This window comes from Peromyscus eremicus, chromosome 20, assembly GCF_949786415.1.
Source record: "Peromyscus eremicus chromosome 20, PerEre_H2_v1, whole genome shotgun sequence".
NCBI classification, from domain to species: Eukaryota; Metazoa; Chordata; class Mammalia; order Rodentia; family Cricetidae; genus Peromyscus; species Peromyscus eremicus.
Genome location: NC_081436.1, coordinates 23,501,112 through 23,516,983, shown reverse-complemented (window position 1 = coordinate 23,516,983; position 15,872 = coordinate 23,501,112). Strand labels below are relative to the sequence as shown.

The following is a 15,872-nucleotide window of genomic DNA, read 5'->3' as shown; positions in this document are numbered from 1 at the left end:
GCCTCCCCTTGACTATGCCACTTGGCGTGTGAGCAGCTCCAGAAGACGTTCCCGAGGCCTTCCTCGCCTCGTAAACCGGAGGGAACCCGCGGGGGGCCCCCGCTGATCCGCGGAAGCTCGTCTGGGAAGTGGCTCCCCCTCCGTCCTCAGTGGTAGAGGCCATAGCCACCGCGCATGCGCGCGATGGGTCCCCGGCGCCCGCCAATCGCAGTCGCGACGGTTGACGCGGCATGGGCGGATCCTTGCAGAAGGTTGGGGATAGCGCTGGACTCCGGCTTCGCAGACGCGCAAGGTATGTCTGGGAGCGCTTGGCGAAGGCCGGGGCCGGCCGGGGCCAGACGGGGTGGGTGGAAACCCGAGTACCCCTGGAGAGGGTGGCGGGCAGGCCGGGTGGTGGCGTGCTCCGAGGGCGCATCTTGCGACGGTGACTCGGGACGGTCATGGTTTTGACCCATCACTTGAAGGGTTTCTCTTAACCAGTACCGAACTCCTACTGGCTGGCTCTTAACCCTTTCCAGACACTTTTGAGAATCCAATGAAAACCAAAGATGCTTCCTTTTCTTTCCTGTCGCAATGAAGATAATGCGTTTTATAGCCTGATGCAAACTAAAGCTTTGCACATTAAGTACAGTTCCCTGTAGAGGGGCACAGCTTGATTTGCTTCCCAGGGTTATGGTGAGCATCAAACGCCCCAACAACTTGTAAACACGAAAGCACTCCTCACCTACAAACTGGATGCTGTTATTGTTCCTGGTTATAAATAAGAGGCTCCTGAGGGCTGGAGAGATGGCTCGACGTCTAAGAGCACTGGTTGCTATTGCAGAGAATCCCGATTCAATTCCCAGCTCATGACCGCCTGTAACTCCAGTTCCAGGAATCTGCGAACCCAAGGCACACGGTATACAGACTTACACGCAGGTAAAACACCCAAACACATTGAAATAATAACAGCAAATAAAGCAATTGAGGCCCTTGGGGGATAAAATGCTGGGATCCCATTGAGGGTGAGCAGCGGTGTTGGTTGGAAGCCAATTATAGTCCTTTAACTTAAAAAAAAAAAAAAAAAAAAAAAAGAGGGCTGGAGAGATGGCTCGGAGGTTAAGAGCACTGGTTGATCTTCCAGAGGTGCAGAGTTCAATTCCCAGCAACCACATGATGGCTCAGAACCATCTATAAAGAGACCTGGCGCCCTCTTCTGGCCTGCAGGCATACATGCAGGCAGAACACTGTGTACATAATAAATAATTAGATCTTTAAAAAAAAAAAAAAGAACCCTAGGGTTAAAGATGTTTAATCAAAGGCTGGTGTGTCTCTGTGAGTTCAAGGCCAGCTTGGTCTACGGAGTGAGTTCCAGGACAGCCAGGGCTACACAGAGAAATCTTGTCTCCGAAAAACAAAAACCAAACAAAAACAGAACCCCAGGATCTCAGTGGAGCTGATTATAATCATCCAGAGCCTTGCAGGGTGCTGATATGGCCTGTACCTTGATCTAGAAAGATGTGTGTTCATGTTAAAATTTTGTGACTGGGACTGGGGAAAAGGCTCAGTGAGTGTGAGTGCACAAGTGTGAGGGAGTGAATTCAAGTCCCCAATACCCCAGTCAAAAACCTACCGTGGACTCTTAACACTTACAATCCCAGCACTGTTGGGGGCAGAGACAGGACTGCTTGGACTCACTGGCCACCAGTCTAGCTCCAGGTTCAGGGAGAGACCCTGTCTAAAGGAATATGACAGAAAGTGATAGAGCAGCACACCTGGTATCCTCTTCTGGACTCTGTTCCTGCATGCATGTGCAGACACACACACACACACACACACACACACACACACACACACCCACACACACCTCTGCAGGTCCACATTCATACAGCACATAAACACATACATAAAAAAAACTACCATGAAGCCTTGTGGTTTTGAAGCGTCTCTTTATTTGTTATACTTAAATTAAAAAGATGCCAGGCGGTGGTGGTGCATACCTTTAATCCCAGCACTTGGGAGGCAAAGGCAGGCAGATCTCTGGGTTCGAGGCCAGCCTGGTCTACAAAGAGAGTTCTATGACAGCCTGGGCTGTTACACAGAGAAACACTGTCTTGAAAAGCCAAAAATAAAAAAGTTGACCTCTTCCCTAAACCTAAATGATGTTAGTGATTTATGAGCATTGCAGGAGGTTGTGACCAAGCTGGTTTGATGGTCATTGTCAGCTCTACCATGTTCTGGCTCTCTCCTTCTCTTGAGACACCTTCCCTCTCATAACAGGCCAGGCGACTTGACACATGGACCAAGTGACAGCACCACTGTCAGTCTGGGAATGAAATGCCAGTGTAGCTTCGAGGCTTCAGAATGGCGTCCATGCAGAAGTTAGTGTTCCTGGTGCTGCTCTTACTGGCTTACGGGGATAGAAATTTCATCCCTTGGTTCACACTCTAATGCTGATGATGCCAACTTGGGACAGGTTTGCCTGAGGCTAACTGTGAAGCCACACAGACTTTAGTTCAAATGCCTGTTCCCACGAAGACCTTGGCTTTCTAGGTGTCACCAATCAAATGGGGGTGAATAGGAGGGGCTTTGTCAAGGGGTAATTGTGAGTTAAATGAGATGATGCAAGGCATTAGCGTGCTGCCTGGCACACAGGAAGCATCCAGTGCATGGGATCTCCTCCCGGGACTTCTAGGACCTCAGGCCTTCCTTTGCTGCCCTGTCAAAAAGGACAACTTCCCAGTAGATATGCCAGGACTGGTAATCATCAATGACTGAAATGTTTTCATGATTTGAGAACAATGAAAGAGAGTAACTGACCTGTTTGACCCTAGGAGAAGGAAGTATCCGTGTTTCCTCATCAAGTCAGGAATGCCTCTCTTTGGGAGTATATTCAGCCCAAAGAAGACCCCTCCTCGGAAGTCTGCCTCTCTCTCCAACCTGCATTCTGTGAGTGGAGATTGGGGTGCCACGAGTGGTCTCTGGGTGGATAGGCAACACTGTGGGAGGACATCCTTTTAGTTTCTGTTATTACTCAAGTTGGAACTCCTGTGTGAGTATTACTGTCAGAGTTTATTCAAGAACCCACTAAGCCAGCCAGCCTCATTCTGATTTTGGTCCCAGGTGATGATGTCCAATCTGACTTACATTTTAGTTCCAAAACCTGTCCAAGAATTAATTTCAGTTATGTTTAAAGATCAAATTCAAGCCTGGCCTTGAACTCACAGAGATCCACCTGCCTCTGCCTCCTGAGTGCTGGGATTAAAGATGTGTGTCACCATGCTTGGCCTGATTTTTTTTTTTTTTTTGAAATGTGGATGGTGTGTTGTAGAATATTATTTTAAGGTATGTAAAATATTATTTTAAGGTATTTTGTTTTGTTTATGTTGCATTTGTTCAACTCTGTGAAGCTGTGTTACTGTGCCTGTATGAAACACCTGATGATCTAATAAAGAGCTGAATGGCCAATAGTGAGGCAGGAGAAAGGATGGGCAGGGCTGGCAGGCAGAGAGGATAAATAGAAGGAGAAAACTGGGGGAAGGAAATAAAGTAGCCAGAGAAGGAGGAGGACTCCAGGGGCCAGCCACCCAGCTACACAGTAAGCCACAGACTAAGAGTAAGATTTACAGAAGTAAGAGAACAGGAAAAGCCCAGAGGCAAAAAGTAGATGGGATAATTTAAGTTAAGGAAAGCTGGAAAGAAACAAACCAATCTAAGGCCGGGCATTTATAAGTAAGAATAAGCCTCTGTATATGATAATATTCAAGTCCCAATAGAAAAAATAAATAATAGAGGCAGTGAACAGATATCTTAATGAGGAGAGTAGCGTGGAAACAAAGTTGTCACTTTAAATAAGGTGCTCAAGGGAGTTCTGACTGAACAACAGACACTTCAGCACAGGCCTGAAGGGCTTCTTTCCTCTCTGTGTGTGTTCTCTGGCTGTGTGTGTGTGTGTGCATGTGTGTGCATGCTCTGGCACCCATTGCCTGGACCTGCTTCTGGAGCTGCTCTGTCTCCCTCACAGGGGCAAATGCTCCTCTCTGGCAGAGCTGGTCACACTCATCTCTGAGTGCTCGGGAACCAGGCCTGACTTAGGGGAGTGTTTGATGAGCTTTGTCGATGAATACAGAAATTAGACTGCCACACATTAAACAAGCCCTAGCAGGAACTGTTAGAATTGTATGCTTCTTCATAACTGTGTGCTTCTATATTAAGTAAATTACAAATTTCCTTATTATAAATGTACAGTGATGGGAAGAGAATGAATTAAAACCAAGTATCAGTACACATATACAAATGTACAATGGATTCTTTGAACTGTAAAGTAGATGTAAAAATTCAATTACAAATTATAGCCTATATAGCCTTTCTGGAAACATCCAAAGTATAAAACAGAACAGTTCATCCCTCTTATAGTTTAAATTGAATGGGTGGGTAGGTGCTTATGCATGGAGGCCAGAAGGGGACATTGGGTGTCCTGCTTTAACACTCTGCCTTATTCCCTTGAGACAGGGTCTCATTCTGAACCTGGAACTTACTATTTGAGGCAGGGTACCTCCACACTATCAGCAGACACCCCCGCCATCTGAGATGCCTTCATTCCTGCCACTATCCCGGGGCATTCAGCTCACATACTGCTTCATCCGAGAAGAAGCTCTCTCCACTGTATAGACCTCTTCTGTGCCAGCCTCTACTTAGACTAGAGGACACCCTTCCACAGACACGGGAATTGTGGGTGACCACCAACCCACTGAGCTTCCTATTTCCCACCTGCCTCCCCTGGTACACACATTGCACTGGGGTTAGAGACACGTGGGCATACCTGGCTTTTTATGTGGGTGCTGGGAACTCAAACTCTTACCCATGGGCAATTTTCCTAGCCTCTACTTTAAATGGTTGCTGTATATAATTTGATAGTCTAGCCTTTTAAAGTATTTCAAATATTGACAGGTATGGTAGCACAGTAATCCCAGCACTTGGAAGGCAGAGGCAGGTGGATCTCTGTGAGTTTGAGGCCAGCCTGGTCTACAGAATGAGTTCTAGGACAGCCAGGGCTACACAGTGCGATCCTGTCTCAAAAAAAAAAAAAAAAAAAAAAAAAAAAATGTTTTAAAGGTGCTAAGTACTGGTGGGAGGACAGACATCTGTTTTGTTGGGTTTGGAACTAGTGGGAGAAGCTGGGATGTGAGCTCTTGTTCTGTGGCTTCCTGAGTCATCATAGTGTCTTAACCACAGTTAGATCGGTCAACGCGGGAGTTGGAGCTGGGCCTTGACTATGGAACTCCCACCATGAACCTGGCGGGACAAAACCTGAAGTTTGAAAATGGCCAGTGGGTGGCAGGTGAGTGGCCCTTCCTGCTGCTTTGTCAACCAGGACAGTAGAAGGAACCCCCTTTCACCCCTCCTCTGTGCTTCCTTTAGACACAGTGATTAGCGGGGGTGTGGATCGGAGAGAGACTCAGCGCCTGCGCAAGCGCAACCAGCAGTTGGAAGAAGAGAACAATCTCTTGCGGCTGAAAGTGGACATTCTGCTGGACATGGTGAGGAATGGAACTGATGCCTAGGTTTCCCCTTCAAGGAAGCCCTCCCTTCAGTCAATCCACCCAACTGATTTCCCCAGGGCTTATTTGCCAGATACATTTCCTGTGTATCCAATCACAAATATAAAAGTCAACCTTGCCGCCAAAGCCTGGAGCAGGGATGTATAACAATACCCACAATTCCCGTGTCTGTGGAAGGGTACCCTCTAGTCTAAGTAGAGGCTGGCACTGGCACAGAAGAGGTCTATACAGTGGAGAGAGCTTCTCGGATGAAGCAGTATGTGGGCTGAATGCCCGGGGATAGTGGCAGGAATGGAGGCATCTCAGATGGCGGGGGTGTCCGCTGATGGTGTGGAGGTACCCTGCCTCAAACAGACTGAATCCTGCTGAGTGCATACCCAATTCACCTCAGTCTCTCGTGTCTTCTGGGCCTGGAGGTGCATGTGCATGGTGGTGACAGACGTGATGGAACCAATGGGAAGCTTTTCTCCCCGCTGGGTAACCACTCAGCTTCATCTCCAGCAAGACAGCTGGCATTACAGTAGCTCTTGCTTCATGGAGCTAATACAAGCCACACACTTGCTCTGAAGTAGAGACCGCTGGCCCTTCCTCCCTCTGTCTTCATGTTCAATGTCAGCTACCTTCTGCTGTACAGCCCATTCAAAGATCCTGATGAGGAAAGGAACGTTACTTTTAGAGCGTCCCATTTGCGGATTGATTTTTTTTTTTTTTTTTTTGAGACGGTTTCTCTGTGTAGCTTTGCGCCTTTCCTGGAACTCACTCTGTAGACCAGGCTGGCCTCGAACTCACAGAGATCCGCGTGCCCCTGCCTCCCAAGTGCTGGGATTAAAGGCATGCACCACCACCGCCCGGCGATTTTTTTTTTTCCCACAGTGTTGTTCCCTAAGTTCCATTATGTGAGCTATACAACTCCAAGTGATTTATAATCCCTCAGCCGTAGAGTACCCTGTCATCCTTCACACAGCGTGGCATGCAGTTGTAAATGATGGGAAGTGCTGAAGGCTTGAATTATGAGTAATTCCTTTGACTACCCAGGCTTCCTGTTGAAGAGGCCAGCTAGGGGAGGAATGGCCGGCCTTTCCTTGGTGCAGAGTAGCTGTGCAAACCTGCAGCATGGCCTGGACAAAGCTCTCTTTGTTAACAGTCTGATGCTCTCCTTCCAGCTTTCAGAGACCACTGCGGAGTCCAACTTGAAGGACAAAGAATTGGATGAGCTGAAGATTAGCAACCGCAGGAGGAAGTGAAGTGCCTGGGAAGGCTCGCTAGGAGATTAGCAAGCGTCCCGATGACTGGGGATGTGGCAGAGCCCTTTGATGTTTAGTCACATTAATAGACTTGCCCTAGGAGAGAGCATTAACAGACCCTAGCTCCCTTGGACTTGGGGGTAGGGAGGTGGCACGGGACGAAAGACACCAAGGTTCCAACCAGGGCCATAGCTTGGGAGGCACCAGATACGCCACCCACGGTGTCAATCTAAGCAGGCCCCAGGAAGGTCTAGCAAACAGTCAGCCTTTGCTTGCTGTCTGCAGGTGACAGTGTATAACTATGTCTCAGAGTCACCGTGTTCAGACACTGGCAGTTCACCTCTTAACACGGGTGGCTGGGGTTTGGCACGGTTCCAGAGAGCACTTCCAGTGAGGGTGAACGGTAAGGGGGTCTGGGTTCTCTGTCCCCTCCAGCCATGCTCTCTCTGCCTTCAAAGAATCCTCATCCCCAAGTCCACAGCCTCTTCTGGCATCAGCTTCCAAGCAGCAAGCTCCCACTTTCCACAGCACATTGTAATTTACTCTGCTTTCCTGTTTTGACTATTTTTATTTTTATTAAATGGTGTTCAATAATCTCTGTGTAGCAAAATAGGTAAAGAAAAACAAAAAGCGAAACCAGTGTGGGTTCCCCAAGAAGTAAGCAGAGCCTGGCTTCTAAGTCCCAAAAGAATTTTCAGGATTAGGAAACAGCACTGGGGCTGGAAAGATGGCTCAGTGGGTAAGAGCACTGGCTGTTCTTCCAGAGGACCCAAGTTCAATTCCCAGCACCCACAAGGCAGCTCACAACTGTCTGTAATTCCAGTTCCAGGAGATCTGACACCTTCACACCAATTCATATAAATAAATAAGTTAAATAAATTTTAAAAAAAGAAAAGAAAACAGCACCTTGAAGTGGGAAACCACACCCTAGAAGAGAAATAATGACTTCACACTCAAATTCCTCTGATCTCCTGCTTCAGGGAGGTGGCAGCAGTGGCCCAGTGGGTAGTTCAGACCTGGGGAGGAGTGGATGGCATGGGAATCGGTGCCCAAGTTAGTGTGATCTAGCCAGAGGGGAGTTGTGAAAGTCAAGCAGGGCACACTGGTTGAGGCCTGGAGCCCAGGGCTTTGAGCTGGGACTGCCTCAGTGGTTCCCTCCTGGGCTGGTGCGGAGGCTGGCCGTGTGCTCAGTCCTTTGCACTTGCTCTCCCATCCCCCCAGTTCAGCCCTGTCAGCATGCCCCATTGTACACAAGGAGACAATGTTCAGAGGCCAGTTTGGAAACTGCCTTAGACAACAATGTAAGTGCTGGAGGCCTCTGAGTCCAGACCCCTAGTGACAGGCAGGAGGGACTACCTACACCGAGGCTGTAGCTTACAGTCTCTCCTAATGGCCAGCAGAACACTGCAGGGGGATGGACAGAGGCAGGCATACCGGAGTACAGCTCCAACCTCACTTCCGGATCCCTAAGCGAGTGCCTAACCTGGAAATCTACTCTGCCTCCCCCCCCCCCCACCCCTTGTTTTTGTTTTTCCAGACAGCGTTTCTCTGTGTAGCCCTGGCTGTTCTGCAGCTCTATAGACCAGGCTGGCCTCGAATCAGACTCATCCACAGGACCAATGGTTTCACAAACTCCAGTAGGTCATAGATGGAGTAGATGGTGGGGTGGGCCAACTCAAAGCTCTAGATGTGGGTCTGGGTGGTAGCTGATTTGATCTTTCCAGGCTGCTGGGACCGCCCTCCTCAGTGGAGGGACGGAGCCAGCTCTTATATGCCCATGCCATGGGGTCCATGTCCCATGAGGGGCAGGACCAGCTCTTTTGCTGCAGTGGCCAGCAAGGGGCAGGGCCAGCAAAGGCTGGTACCTGCTTAGCACGGCCCTCCGATTTCAGCACACATGATTCCTGTGCCCCCCTGTGGTAACATGGGCCATGGAGATCAACACTCCATCTGCAGTGGACCCAGACATGGCCCTCAGCAGGAACTTGGGCCTTGATGTCACCATGGCCCCAGATGATAACACAAGCCACTCAGATCAGCAGGGCCCTTATGGCAGCATGGCCCACAGATACCAACATGGCCACAGGGGATGGCCCAGAACTTGGGCATCCGTGTGACCTTTGGTGGCAACACAGACCACAGACATCAACACAGATCCCGGCTGCAGTAGGACCATGTACCCAGACATGGTCCTCAGCAGCAGCCCAGGCCGGATGTCAGCAAGGCCCCAGGTGGCAGCGCAGGCCACTCAGATCAACATGGCTCTAGCAGCAGTGTGGCCCTCAGACACCAACATGGTTCCAGTTGTTGAGAGTTTCCTTTTTGGAGCCAGGCAGTGGTGGCGCACACCTTTAATCCCAGCACTGGGGAGGCAGAGGCAGGCGGATCTCTGAGTTTAAGGCCAGCCTGCTCTACAGAAGAAGTTCCAGGACAGACAGGGCTACACAGAGAAATCCTGTCTTGAGAAAAGAAAAGAAAAAAAAAAGTTTCCTATTTTGGGTAGATATCTCCTTCAGGTTCTGGCTAAAATTCTCCCTCAAAGCCTTTCTTAGTCAAACTAGAAAGTGGCTAGTGCTGGCCCCTGACATTATTTCTTGTGATCATGGCAACAGTTGGTGAGGATTTGTGCTGAGGTGGATTAGGGAAGGATTGCCACTAAAGCTGAAATAGAAGGTTCTGTGGGTGTGAGGCAGTATTAGAGTCAGTAATCAGAGGAAGTCCGCCCTTGGGTTTGCTGGGATGGCTGACTTTTACAGTCGTTAGCTTCCCCAGGAGACCCACCCGTGTGGTCCCACACCTCAAGTAAGAGCTTCACCTCCAGCTTCAAATTCTGACAGGACCCAGACAGGGATAGCAGTTACTGTAGCCCTGAGGGAAGAGACTGAACAGCCAGGACCCAAGGGTTCTAGGACACCCTCCTCCTCCCCAGGTGGAGCATAGTCACTCACTGGAACTCTTATAGGTCCTTTTTGTCTGTGTGACCTCTGACTTAGGCATTTGTCCTGGAAGCCTAAAGTAATCATCACACTCCCCAACTCTGGAGCTCTATCCTCTGCTCCTGGCTCAGGTTTCTCTGGATCATCTTGTCCACCCCCAAGTGGTCTGAAAGTGATATTGCATGATCCCACTGTTTCTGACCACTTGGCAATTTTACAATTATTGAAAACTCTTAAAAAAAAGAAAAATGGTGGATGGTGGTGGCACATGCCTTTAATCCTAGCACTTGAGAGGCAGAGGCAGGAGGATGTCTGTGAGTTGGAGGCCAGCCTGGTCTACAGAGTGAGTTCCAGGACAGGCAGGTCTACACAGAGAAACCCTGTCTTAATAAACAAACAGACAACAAAAAAAGCCTTTACTATTAAACATGTCTTAGTTGGGTTTTTGTTGCTGTGAAGAAACACCCTAACCATGGAAACTCTTTATTTATTTATTTATTTATTTATTTATTTATTTGAGAGGGTTTCTCTGCGTAGTTTTGGTGCCTGTCCTGGAAATCACCCTGTAGACCAGGCTGGCCTCGAACTCACAAAGATTCTCCTGGCTCTGCCTCCTGAGTGCTGGGATTAAAGGCATGTGCCACCACCACCTGGCCCATGGCAACTCTTATAAAGAAAACATTTAATTGAGGTGGCTCACTTACAGTTTCAGAGGTTCAGTCCATTATCATCATGAAAGGGAGCATTTGTTTGTTTGGTTTTGGTTTTTTTCAAGACGGGGTTTCTCTGTGTAGTTTTGGTGCCTGTCCTGGATCTCGCTCTGTAGACCAGGCTGGCCTTGAACTCACAGAGATCCGCCTGGCTCTGCCTCCTGAGTGCTGGGATTAAAGTCGTGTGCCACCGCCGCCCAGCTTGCTCCTTTTCTTTATATATTTTCACTAGAGTTACCACTAATACCCATGTGGAAGGGGCCCCAAAACAGCTTGACCACACAGCTGCCATGACAGGCTTAGAGGCCCAGACACAGCTTCTGTGACAAGCTTACTGGCAGGCAACACCCGGATCCAGGAAAAGCTATAAGCTGACCCCATCCAGGGAGGGCCTACATCTAAGGGGAAGTACCTGACATCCCAAACATTCCAACGTTAGATAAGGTGGCCAGATGTCCCTGAGTCTAGCACACATCTATTTTTGTTTTACAGATACCCCTAGACAAATGTCAGCCAATCAGGGTCCTGAACCCTGGAAATCCCCTCACCCCAACCACTGCTATGATAAAAACTCTACCCTGCCTGGGCTCAGGGCTCTCTGCTCTCACTGCTGCATTGGACAGACAGACCAAGCCCTGGAGCCTGAAGATAATAAAGGTTCTTTGCTTTTACATACAAGATTTGGTCTCTGTGGTGGTCTTTTAGGGGTCCCCGAGATCTGGGCATAACAATCCACATGACAGAATCTATACTAGGCTGTTTTGCGATTTTTTCTCCCAATGGAATTAATCCTAAACTCTGCACTCTAGCTCAGACTCTTCATACAAGGGCAAAAGGCAGCCACTTCCTTCACCAAAATATCACAAGAACTTCTGGGCAGCATACTAAAATTCTTCTCCTCTGAAACATCTTGAGTAAGCCCCCCACAGTTCATCAAATCACATTCAGCACCACTGTCTTCCATGCTCCTACTAGTATGGCCCATTAAGCAGAGAGTAACGCATTCCACTGCTTTCCAAACCCAAAGTACCAAAGTCCAAATTCCTCCAAACAAACCATGGTCAGGCCTATCACAGCAATAACCCAGTCCCTGGTACCAACTTCTGTCTTAGTTAGGTTTTTTTTTTTCTGAGACAGGGTTTCTCTGTGTAGCTTTGCGCCTTTCCTGGGACTCACTTGGTAGCCCAGGCTGGCCTCGAACTCACAGAGATCCTCCTGGCTCTGCCTCCCGAGTGCTGGGATTAAAGGCGTGCGCCACCACCGCCCGGCCTTAGTTAGGTTTTTATTGGTATGAAGAGACACCATAACCATGGTAACTCTTACAAAGAAAATATTTAATTGAGGATGGCTGGCTTACAGTTTCAGAGATTCAGTCCATTATTATCATGACAGGGAGTATGGCGGAGTGCAGGCAGACCTGGTGCTGGAGGTGAGAGTCCTCAGAGGCAACAGGAAGTCGACTGACAGTCACACTTGAGCAAAAGAGACCTCAAAGCCCACCCCACAGTGACTCACTTCCTCCAACAAGGCCTCACCTCCCAATAGTGCCACTCCCCTTTGGGGGCCATTTTCTTTCAAACCACCACAACATACTTTGTCTTAAAATCATGCATGAGCTGGATATAATGTTGCATGTGTTTAGTCTAAGCACCTTAGAGGGAAAAGCAGGTGGATTTCTATCAGTTGGAGGACTACATAAAGAGTTCCAGGAAAGCCAGGGCTACATAGAGAGACCTTGTCTCGAAATAAACAATAGTAATAACAACAATAATAGTAATAATGTAAAAATGCTTGCTGCTAAGCCTGAATTTGATCCCCAGGACCCACATGGTGGAAGAAGAGTGTTGTGGGGAATTCACCAGACTGTTCAGACATGAGTTTAAGCCAATAGGAAATCTTTATTAGTTGGCCAGTGACTACACTCGGTGTTTGGGATCCCAATGTAGCCCTGAGCCTTTCTCAGGGTGAGCTTTTAAGAACAAAAACTATGTCCTGGGTTGGCATACTTCAATTAACAAAAACAGTTAGCCAGAAGCAGAACTACAGAAGCCAAAAAAGCAAGGTTAGTACATTCAGAGACTTTCCCAGAACTATGGACTTTGATGGATTAGGTCTTTGTTTTCATTTCTGCCTGGTGGTGCTGTCTACGTGCTGATTTTTATAGCCTGAATGGCACTTCCATCATGGAGTCAGTTGTGCTACAGTCTGGGGGCCTACTAAGGTCTGGGGCCCTGCTACAGATATAATCAACTCCTGTAAGTTGTCCTCTGACCTCCATAAGCACAACATGGCATATGTGCACCAATACACATACAAAAAATAAAAGTGTAATTTTTTTCAAATAAAATTTAGTGTAGATGTAACAGTCTTATTATTAAATAAGAAACACAGAGCCAAATGCAGAGTTAAAAGCCCAAGAGGTCAGAGCAGTAGTAAGAGCTGAGACTTAAAACTGCCTTCTTAGCCTTCCCGCCGCTGCTGTCCTTCCCCTCAGCAAGAGACCTACTTCCTATGTATGTCTTTTTATTGACCTTCTGTTCTACCTTCTCATTGGTTGTAAACCCAACCACATGACCGCCTTGTCACCGCCTGTCTATACAGACCTCCAGGTCTTCTATGGTTGGTATTGAGATTAAAGGCGTGTTTCTCCATGCTGGCTGTATCCTTGAACACACAGAGATATGTCTGTCATGTGATCTGGATTAAAGGCGTGCACCACCACCGCCTGGCTTCTGCTATGGCTTGCTATTAGCTCTGACCCCCAGGCAACTTTATTTATTAACAAATAAAATCACATTTCAGTACAATTAAAATATCACCATAATTTAGTTTTTCTCAATTATGTCTTGTTGGGACTGGAGAGATGGCTTAGCATTTAAGATCACTTACTGATCTTCCAAAGGACTCAAGTTCAGGACCCAGTATCCATGAGTCACGTGGCTCATGACTGCCTGTAGCTCCAGCTCTGGCCTCCAAGGGTACCTACACTGGTGCACATACACATACTTTAAAATAAAAATTTAAAGCATTCATTGTTGTTGAGTGAATGGCACACACTTGTAATCCCTACACTTGGGAGACTGAGGCAAGAGAAATCTGAGGCCAGCCTAGGCTACCATGCCATGACCTTGTCCCAATAAGACAAGTACAGCAGGGTGTGGCAATGCACACCTTTACTGTGAGTCTGAAGCCAGCCTGGGCTACACAGTAAAATCTATCTATGAGAGAAGTATTGTTCACCCAGCGGTAGTGGCTCTGGTCTTTAAACCCAGCACTCAGGAGACAGAGGTAGGTGGATCTCTGAGTTCAAGACCAGCTTGGTCTACAAAGCGAGTTCCAGGACAGTCAAGGCTGTACATAGAAATCCTGTCTCTAAAAGCCATAGGAATATTTTTCTTTTAAATATGCAGGTTTCGGAGCCCAGCCCAGGCTCAACTGCACGGAATAGCTGTGAAGCACCTATTGAACAAGCTCGGTGTTCTTCCATACCTTAAGTGGCTGGCGACATCCAGGGGGCGGGCCAGATGACGCGCTGCGGCTCTCTCTCCAGCCAGCCCCGCTCGCTTCCGGAAGACGCTCTGTCCAGCGGCGGGCCGCTCTCGCCGGCTCCCTTCCGCTTCCGGTGTCCTACAGCCATGGCCGCCGCCGTCGCTGCAGCCGGTGCTGGGGAGCCTTTGTCCCCAGACGAATTGCTCCCGAAAGCCGAGGCGGAGAAGGCCGAGGAGGAGCTGGAAGAGGACGACGACGACGAGGTGCCTGGGCCTGCGGGGAGCGGGGCGGGAGCGGGCCGTCGGGGCGTGGGCGCCGCAAGCCGGGAGGGCTGCTGCTCCGCGCGGCAGGGAAGGGCCCGGCCCCGGGCTCGGCGGCTCCGGTGCTGCTGCCGCTTCGCCAACGACCCCCACCTCCTCCACCACAGCTAGATGAGACTCTGTCGGAGAGACTCTGGGGTCTGACGGAGATGTTCCCGGAGAGGGTCCGGTCTGCCGCCGGAGCCACCTTTGATCTGTCGCTCTTCGTGGCTCAGAAGATGTACAGGTAAGGGACGAATGTAGAAATACCGAGAGTGTGCATGGAGGGACTGGTGCTGTCGAAGGACATCGGGCATCGGAAACCACAGTGGGGAGCTTGAGTGACCTTGGATTCATTGTCATACCCCGACTGTGGGTCGTCTTCTGGCAGGGTCGTTGTGGGAATTCTTTTCATGTTATCTAAGGATTCTGTATGCGAGGCCTATAAGAATGTTAACTGTCATCACTAGGTAATCACTGGCTTGCCTCTGCTAGGAGTTTGGTGCAAGGATTGGGTAGGGTACACTTGCAGAAACATCGAGGAGAGGGATACTGGAAGTTGTCACTGGTTCGGTGGAGGCTAGGTTGCCTGCTTTTCTTGGCATGTCACCACACACACTCTCCCTGTGCAGGTTTTCCAGGGCAGCTTTGTGGATTGGGACCACTTCCTTTATGATCCTGGTTCTTCCTGTTGTCTTTGAGACAGAGAAGTTGCAAATGGAGCAACAGCAGCAACTGCAGCAGCGGCAGGTGAGCGTGTGCTCCAGGTTCGGGGCCAGCGGTGGAGGCCCCGGGAGTAGATTGGCACCAAACCCCGAGTGGGAGTGGGTGCCCGACTGCTCAGCAGCATAGGTGACCAAAGACCTACTGAATCAGTACAGCTTAACACTCTTTTTTTCTTTTCCAGATACTTTTGGGGCCTAACACAGGGCTGTCAGGAGGAATGCCCGGGGCTCTACCTCCACTTCCTGGAAAGATCTAGACTGTTACTTCGGTATTTGTCCTGGTGGGATAACTTTGAAATTCAGTTGTGTTTGAACTGCTGGTTGTTTGGACTTTTTAGTCTTTTTTTTTTTTTTTTTTTTAACTTTGGCACACCGATCTATTTAAACCTGGTGGGAACTTTCTCCGTTTCTCATGGGGAGACTCCACTTGCACCTGTGCCCTTCATAATGCTCTCACTTACTTCCTGTTCTCAATCTGATGCTAGAGTGCAGCCATGGAAAGGTTACTCCACGTTATCCCTTTAGAAAATTGCTCCTATTGAAGTTCTCACAGGTCCCTTGTGGGGAAGAAGTAAACACCCCTGACCATTAAGACCTTTTTTTTTTTTTTTTTTTTTTTTAAACGAATGGAGATGTCTGGGACATGTAAACAATGTGAAGCTGACAAAATCCACTACAGCTGCCGTTAAAAACAGTCCCCAGGAATCACTGTATGTTGGAGAGAAGCGAGGCTAGCTGTAGCTTTAGCCAGGCGGGGACTGAGAACAGAGCGGGCGCCCATTTCCTCTGCACATGTGGCTGTTAGAGACCTGTGTGTTGTGTAAAAAAAGAAGTCAGTGCTCACTTTTTGTATTTAAATATTAAAAGACCTCCAACTGAAAGTGTCATTGCTGTGTTTGTGTATTTTAAACTTTGGCCATTTTAGAGAG

General features: G+C 48.7%; 2 protein-coding genes across 5 annotated transcripts; both read left to right on the top strand.

Moving 5' to 3' along the window:
- The first annotated feature begins 61 nt into the window (after positions 1–61).
- Positions 62–6,929, top strand: Cby1 (chibby 1, beta catenin antagonist). Of its 4 annotated transcripts, XM_059248055.1 has the most exons (6): positions 179–292; positions 824–918; positions 2,814–2,928; positions 5,215–5,320; positions 5,401–5,519; positions 6,704–6,929. In XM_059248055.1, exons 3-6 carry the CDS (start codon positions 2,851–2,853, stop codon positions 6,782–6,784), a joined length of 384 nt encoding a protein of 127 aa, XP_059104038.1. In that variant the 5' UTR covers positions 179–292; positions 824–918; positions 2,814–2,850; the 3' UTR covers positions 6,785–6,929. The 4 variants fall into 4 exon arrangements, with proteins under 4 accessions (XP_059104037.1, XP_059104038.1, XP_059104039.1 ...); XM_059248054.1 differs by lacking the exon at positions 824–918 and having other exon boundaries at positions 62–292; XM_059248056.1 differs by lacking the exons at positions 824–918; positions 2,814–2,928 and having other exon boundaries at positions 185–292.
- Positions 6,930–14,028: 7,099 nt separating this feature from the next.
- On the top strand, positions 14,029–15,824 carry Tomm22 (translocase of outer mitochondrial membrane 22). The gene is made up of 4 exons (XM_059247461.1): positions 14,029–14,182; positions 14,347–14,465; positions 14,851–14,968; positions 15,126–15,824. The coding sequence occupies exons 1-4, from the start codon at positions 14,066–14,068 to the stop codon at positions 15,198–15,200; spliced, it is 429 nt and encodes a 142-aa protein (XP_059103444.1). The 5' UTR covers positions 14,029–14,065; the 3' UTR covers positions 15,201–15,824.
- Positions 15,825–15,872: the final 48 nt, after the last annotated feature.

Coding starts and splice junctions, on each gene's coding strand:
- Cby1 (XM_059248054.1), top strand. CDS start 231: ATGGGCGGATCCTTGCAGAAGGTTGGGGATAGCGCTGGACTCCGGCTT. Junction 293..2,813: donor CGGCTTCGCAGACGCGCAAG/GTATGTCTGGGA, acceptor GTTTGACCCTAG/GAGAAGGAAGTATCCGTGTT. Junction 2,929..5,214: donor CTCTCTCCAACCTGCATTCT/GTGAGTGGAGAT, acceptor TCTTAACCACAG/TTAGATCGGTCAACGCGGGA.
- Tomm22 (XM_059247461.1), top strand. CDS start 14,066: ATGGCCGCCGCCGTCGCTGCAGCCGGTGCTGGGGAGCCTTTGTCCCCA. Junction 14,183..14,346: donor AAGAGGACGACGACGACGAG/GTGCCTGGGCCT, acceptor CCTCCACCACAG/CTAGATGAGACTCTGTCGGA. Junction 14,969..15,125: donor AGCAACTGCAGCAGCGGCAG/GTGAGCGTGTGC, acceptor TTTCTTTTCCAG/ATACTTTTGGGGCCTAACAC.